Source organism: Nerophis lumbriciformis, linkage group LG17 (assembly GCF_033978685.3).
Source record: "Nerophis lumbriciformis linkage group LG17, RoL_Nlum_v2.1, whole genome shotgun sequence".
NCBI classification, from domain to species: domain Eukaryota; kingdom Metazoa; phylum Chordata; class Actinopteri; order Syngnathiformes; family Syngnathidae; genus Nerophis; species Nerophis lumbriciformis.
Genome location: NC_084564.2, coordinates 25,820,001 through 25,827,500, shown reverse-complemented (window position 1 = coordinate 25,827,500; position 7,500 = coordinate 25,820,001). Strand labels below are relative to the sequence as shown.

The window sequence follows — 7,500 nt, the reverse complement described above, 5'->3', positions numbered from 1 at the left end:
CCCCTTGCTACAAGTCTGGCCTTGGGTACAATACCGGTGTTACTTTCTTTGAGACTACAGACCCACTTAGTGGAGATACACTTTTGGCCTGTATTTTCAGTCTCTTCAAAAACATTGTTTTTCCAGCTTTCTATCTCTGCCTGTTTGTCTGCATCAAATGATATGTATTTTGTTATTAGTACATCAGCCTCCCTAACAGCTGACACAGGGTTAAGATGTTGTACACATGACATGTAAAACAGCCTCTTTTAGTCCAGTCAATATGCTGCACATTATACCAGTTTTTATAGGTTCCCGTGGCTTTACCTGCTCTACTGAGCCTTACATGTTACACTTGTATCTCTTTTCATGAAAGTTACAATCTGTCCTGTTTTTAGCTTCACATTAGAAGCAGGGACAGGATTATCACAGGCGCTGTGATTCATTTGAGGGGCATCAGTTTGAATGGCACCTTCACTCGTGTTTCCCTCTCCATCACTGTCATGTTCATTTTCACCGGCTGTGTTTTGTTCATTATCTGAGCTACATGATGCTCTGTGTAAAACATCTGTGTCACTATCAACGGTTATGTTCTCTTCATGTTTTTCACATCCTGTTTCAGTGTGAACATTACTTTGTGTATGGTCATGAGCTTTGGGTTATGACTGAAAGGACAAGATCACGAGTACAAGCGGCCGAAATGAGTTTCCTCCGCGGGCTCTCTCTTAGAGATAGGGTGAGAAGCTCTGTCATCCGGGTGGAGCTCAAAGTAAAGCCGCTGCTCCTCCACATGGAGACGAGCCAGATGAGGTGGTTCGGGCATCTGGTCAGGATGCCACCCGAACGCCTCCCTAGGGAGGTATTTAGGGCACGTCCGACCGGTAGGAGGCCACGGGGAAGACCCAGGACATGTTGGGAAGACTATGTCTCCCGGCTGGCCTGGGAACGCCTCGGGATCCCCCGGGAAGAGCTGGACGAAGTGGCTGGGGAGAGGGAAGTCTGGGCTTCCCTGCTTAGGCTGCTGCCCCCGCGACCCGACTTCGGATAAGCGGAAGAAGATGGATGGATGGATGGATGGATGTAAAAAGTGGATTAGGAGCACAGTAGCTCGTTAGCATTAAAGCTACAGACACATGGTACAGTCTGAATTGTTTTTGGGAGACCTCAGACACTTATAAAACTATTATATTATTATTATATAAAACTATTCTATTATTATGTAACATTTTATACAACTATAATAGTTTTAATTATTTTGTTTATTATGTTTCTTGTGTGTAGCAGACCAGTGTTTTGGCAAACAGTCCTGCAAGCTGCCAAATGTTCTGTCAGGACTCTCCTAGAAGTTTAGAGCAGCAACTGCAAGAACACAGGTGAGACTACTTAGCTGCTCCTTCAGCTGACGTATTGTAAGGATTGGAACTCAATGAGCTCTTTTCGTGTTTCCTCCTCCCAGACTGAATCAGAAGAGGATGTACCTGCAGCAGTCCCAGGGTCTGGGCTTGCCGATCTACTTCAACCAGATGCAGATCGCCGAAGGATCCTACCCAGCTAGAGGCCCTCCTCTGGACCTAGCGGCTTCCCAGAACTCTCCCCAGGGGCCCCCGATGGCAGCCCAGCCTCAAGCTCAGCAACCAGGCAGCCAACATGCCTCGCCGTCGTACAGCCACCCCCACAGCCTGAGCCCCCTCATGGAGCCGGGGGAGGGTCCTATTTACGATCCCTACATGAGCCACCACCCATACGTCCAGCACCTCCCCCCCGGCCCCCACCTGCAGCACCTCCACCACCACCACCACCAGCAGCCCCACGAAGGTTACCGCTACCCCATAGAGCAGCAGGCTGCAGGCCTCGGACCCCAGTATGAGTTCCCCTCGGACCTCGGCCTGCTCCCTGCCTCTGTCCCGGGGGAGGCGGGGGCTTGCTACGGGGGGCCAGACGGTGAGCAGGGCCAGCAGGAAGGTCTGGTTCTCTCCCAACTGCAGAGCCCGCTCTTGGATAGCGAGATGATGGAGACGGTGGACTCTCAGCACGGCTTTGTGTTGGTCAACTGAAACCTTGGCGCAGTATTAGGAGAGCCCAACATGTGGAGGCGCAGCAACAGGGAGGGCAATGTGTTAGAAACTCCTAGAACACTTTCCTACCCAAAACCCTCTCTTAGCTCACCTCCCTTTTGTCCCGCCCACACGGAGCGAGGGACACGTGCGCCGCGACCGCCAGGAGTTTGCAGCGTTTGGAAGCCAGCGACAAGCAAAAGCACAAAAAAGGCCGGCAAAGTTTGAGTTTGTCAAACAGGACAGAAAGGTCGTCACGCGAAGGTCGCAGGTGCACAACACTAACAGGAAGTATTGACAGGACGTGATTTGGAACTACTGAACTAACTGCTTACACTACTGAAAGGTGCGCGTGGACACCTGAGACAAGATGGCGCTTGATTTGTGTCCTCGGATAAGACGACTGAATATTCTCCTCTCACCTGGCAAACACTGATGCAATATTCCTCCTGATTGGCTGTGGGACTGATGACATCACCAGGAGGGCGAGATGTGAGTGGCGTTTTTGTTTTGCACATGTCAGGAAGATTGTCACATGACTTTGGGAATGTAACGAAGACATCATGTGATCACTTTGGTGACGGACAGCAAAGGTGGCGGGGGGGAAATCTTTTTGTTTTGATTTGCTTTGCAGCACTCGGACTGAAGAATCTTCCCTGCGAGCGCTGAAAGTCACATGATCTGTTGCTCCACGCTCAACGGAACGTTCTAGAAGGAGCGAGGGCAGCAAGTGTAGCAGCAGGTCAACACTTTCCACCTTTCTTTTTCTTCTGCTTACTTACACCAAGGAGTATTAGGGCTACTCTAAAAACAGGCCAGAAAAAGTTGCAATTTTACTTAAATTCAAATATTTGTAAAAAAAATATTTTTTTTTTAAAAAGTGATTTTTTTTTTGGTCTTATATCAACTTGAAAATTATGACTTTTTTAATAACATTCTCCTTGTAACGTTCCATTTTTTTCATTAGGACAAAGAAAAGTAACAATCATAATTTTAGGAGAACGTATTTTACAGCAATAATTTAATTTTACAAGAATAAAATGTAACCATAGATAATTGTTTTCCTCATAAAATGGCAATTTTCTCGTACAATCATAACTACTCTTCTTTCTTCAAGTTGTGTCACAAGGAGATTAAAGTCATGATTTTACGAGGAAAAAGTAACATATTTCCTGGAATAAACAAAAATAATGTAGCAGTAGTAATATATTTGTTTTAAAGGGGTCACATTATGATTGTTATCTACATGTAAAAGACTTCCTTGTGGTCTACATAACATGTAATGGTGGTTCTTTGGTCAAAATGTTGCATAGATTATGTTCTACAGACCATCTTCAAGCCGCTTTGCAGGATGCGCCATTTTGTGGGCGGTCTTATTTACGTGCCTCCACTTTGACTGTATCCTCCCAGTCAGCCATGTTGTAGTTTTTAGCGCTTTCATAGCGAGTCAACTGACAGATATAAGTTTGAACTTATACGCTACGTTGTATTAGAAATGACAACAGCAGAGGATGCACGTGCATGTACGAGCCAGTCTGCCCCATAAGAGGACAGAGAAAAAGGAGGAGCTTATTAACTACAGCGCAGGACTACAATGGCAGACTTGTGCAAAGCACTTTGGGTAAATTTCTACCTTTGTCACAATTGGGACAAATTCCAACTGGCACGTTTGGAGGAAATATGAAGGAAGGCCAGATTGTTTATAAACATTTCCGCCATGCCTCCATGGATTGATTTGAAATTGTTCAGGACTTATGCAGATCCCAAATACAACACAGGTACCAGCTGGAAAGAAAAGTTGGTTTTGCATGATAGGGCCCCTTTAAGACATTTAAAAAAACCTCATCTAGAAAGATGACATCTTACGGTTACGCCTCCTTGTAACATGACAACTTTGTTTCCAGTCGGAAAGTGCCCGATGAAAGTCGTAATGTTACGAGAAAAAAGGAATGTTCAAAAATGATTTGCAATTTTACACGAAAAGTTCCAATCATGTAAGAGAAAACATATTTCATAAAACTTTTTTTTTTTTTTTAATCACTTTTTTTTACGATAAAATTGCAACGTTTTTTTCTAAAATTGAAACCAAGAACTGCCCTGCGATGAGGTGGCAACTTGTCCAGGGTGTACCCCGCCTTCCGCCTGATTGTAGCTGAGATAGGCTCCAGCATTCCCCGCGACCCCGAAAGGGATAAGCGGTAGAAAATGGATGGATGGATGGAAACCAAGAACTATTCTCCTTTAGACATTTAGACTTTTTCATGACTTTATTCTCATTATGAATTCGTAATGTTAACAGAAAAAGTTGAAATTTTGTGAGAAAAAAGAGTAACTAATTAAGGAAATTACAACTTTTTTAAACTTCAGACTACAAATGTATGCTCTCAAAATGGTGACCTTATTAGTAGTATTACTACTTTGTTCTCATACAATTTGGATTGTTTTTCCTCCTAAATAATATTCAGATTTTACATTCAAAGTAGATCTTTTTTGGTGGTTTTCCTTTTAAAAAGGATCATTTGAATCTACATTTCAAAGACTTCCTGCTGGTCCAGATATGAAATATGTCCAGGATATGCTTTGGCACAGTCACTTTTATCGCCCGTTTTTCTAAGTCTTGTAGACATCATGAAAGGTGTTTCCAGACTGCAAATGAAACCACACCCTGCCCTCCCGAAAAGTATGGGAATGTATCTTTTGAAAATGTACACAGTTTAAATGTATATCTTGAAGTCATCACCGCTAGTTGAAAATGATAGACTTGATATAGATTCACTCGGTCACAACATTAGGTGCACTGGCTGATTGACTCTGCATTTAAAAAGAAAAAAAGCTGCTATTATGCCGGTGTTGTTAAGCACATGCCACATTTATATAAAAATAATACTCAATCTTAAAACCATCATAGGTCACACCGTAATAGTCCCTATTTACAAATATTGTCTGTGGATAAAAACACTTGGAGACGCTGAATGTTTGCAACTATCATCATCAGAGAGAAAACTGCGTGTATTTTCTTACCCTGATGATGATTTGTCATTTTTCGCCATCCAAGTGTCAAATCCACCATGTGAAAGTGGTACAGGTGGTAGGTGAAAGAACCTACCACAATCAACTCATTGGATGTTTTGTATCCAGTGTGCCTTTTTACTTGTCACACTGTCTTGAAAATCTAGTCAGTTGTACTTCCTGCTTTTAGTTTTGCCCGCTCCAAAGTGACTAAAGCCTTTTTTCTTTCTTTTCTTACAAAAGGTACAGAAACCAAAGTCCCTCAGACGTTTACTAGTACGAGCCAACACCACTTTCTCTTTCTTTCACTGAACCTTTTTTTTATTTGCAATATTTGGCTTCGTGTCGGCACGCGTCAAAAGTATTCTAGCAATATTTGTGTCAAAGTGAGACTGAAAGTAGTACAAGTAGTAGTGGAGGAGGATGTGATTCTTAGTACTTATTACATTGCACACACACACACACACACACACACACACACACACACACACACACACACACACACACACACACACACACACACACCTGCTGACAAAACAAGAAGAGATAGAATTTTATATTTACCCTCATTGTTGTCAACCACACATAAGCTAACTTGCTGTTGAGATTAAAAAGGTTTATTGAACAAATTGATGCTGCTTTCTATTTGTTTTATTTGTAATGATATATGTTAAGCGTTACTCTTGCAACCTGGGCCATCCATAACACCATCAAACAATATTTTGTGGTTATGGTCGTTTCTCCTCCAACATTGGGAATCGTGCCACTCATTTCTTTTAAAAGAACCATTTTTCAAAAAGTTGCTTTTCAGTACAGTATATTTAGGAAAATAATCACAAAAATGTATATTTAATCATTTCGAATATACATGTCATATAATATGTTTAAATCCAGCAATTTAAATTTTAGGCTTTAAATATACTATTTTTTTTGTAATTGAAATGTGATGGGATACAATAATGGTTCAATTTCAAATGAATACATTTGTATCAATAATAATTGAGTATATAAGTGTAATAATGAAGTATTTTAACAATTTATATATATATATAAATAAATATATATATATATATATATATATATATATATATATATATATATATATATATATATATATATATATATATATATATATATATATATATATATATATATATAAAAAAAACAGGATTATTTTAAAAAAAATACAATTAAAACATAATAGAATAAAAGGTTTTCCAAAAAGTATTTGCCATAATTTCGCCACACCTAGTGTGTGCGTGACAATCATTGGTACTTTAACTTTTTAATATGTTTTGTGTGATAATGTGGCCAGAAATGGTACTGCAATCACGGTCAAAATTGTGTAGTCCCCTCCCGCTCTACATGAGGGGCTGCCAGATAGGAAGCCTACTCCTAAGGAACTTCAAATGGCAATCGACGAGTCCTACACTGTAGATTTCTCTTGTTGATGCTTCTTGCAAGATGGTTTACTAAGTAATTATGCCACACTTTACTAATGTCAATTAGCCAAATGTATTTGTAAAGTTATGCAGCAATATTTTAGTCAGGACAGATTGTTGGCATTACCCTGCGAAAATGTAGAGTTTGACTGCACGGACCACCATCAAAATATATTATATATATCACAATTGTAATTGGATAGTGTTTGTGTACACATCCAAATTGCAATTCTTATTTTACTCCAACTCTAAATCAATTCACAATATTCAATAAAAAACTAATTTCTAAAGACATTTTTAGGCAATCATTACGCTTCCTTGCTGCACTTTGACATTATGATCTCGTTACGGCCTTTACTGTACCCAGTATGTAATACCTATACTTTGTAAAATATAGTAAAAATCCTTCCAACAATGTTTTTCTAAAGGTCTTGTTGATGTACCTAATGTTTTGATTAAAAAGGGCATTTTTGCGTACATTAGGAAAGCAGATAGTGTCTCTAAATATGAAAAACAAGACACTATCTGAGGCCTATTCACACATCAGGTCAAAGTATCCTGCAATGACATCAATGGTTGCCATGACAACGGGGGGAGACGGGGAGGATAGCATCCTTCCGTTAGCAGAAAGATGAGAAGACTCGGGATTAAAACGTTTGGCGTCTTTTCTACAATGCACATATGTTTATGTCATGTCTACATTAATATATATATATATATAAATATATATATACATACATATATATGTCTGTGTGTGTATGTACATATATATATATATACATACATATGCGTGTATATATATATACACATTATATATTATATATATACACTCATGTATATATATATATATATATATATTTTTATATATATATATATATGTATATATACATACACATGCGTGTATACATATATATATATATATTTACATTATATATTATATACATACACTCATATGTATATATACACATTTATATATATGTATATATACATGCATATATGTATATATACACATATAT

General features: G+C 39.4%; 1 protein-coding gene across 2 annotated transcripts in view; it reads left to right on the top strand.

The window, feature by feature from the left end:
- Window positions 1–5,671, top strand: part of sik2b (salt-inducible kinase 2b) — a 140,565-nt gene extending 134,894 nt beyond the window's left edge. Inside the window, exons 14-15 of one of the 2 annotated variants that reach the window (XM_061972974.2) lie at window positions 1,264–1,352; window positions 1,436–5,671. In XM_061972974.2, coding sequence (XP_061828958.1) covers window positions 1,264–1,352; window positions 1,436–2,033 — 687 coding nt within the window. In that variant the 3' untranslated portion in view covers window positions 2,034–5,671. Of the gene's footprint in view, window positions 1–1,260; window positions 1,353–1,435 lie in introns of both variants that reach the window. The other variant, XM_061972973.2, reaches the window with a different exon arrangement.
- Window positions 5,672–7,500: the final 1,829 nt, after the last annotated feature.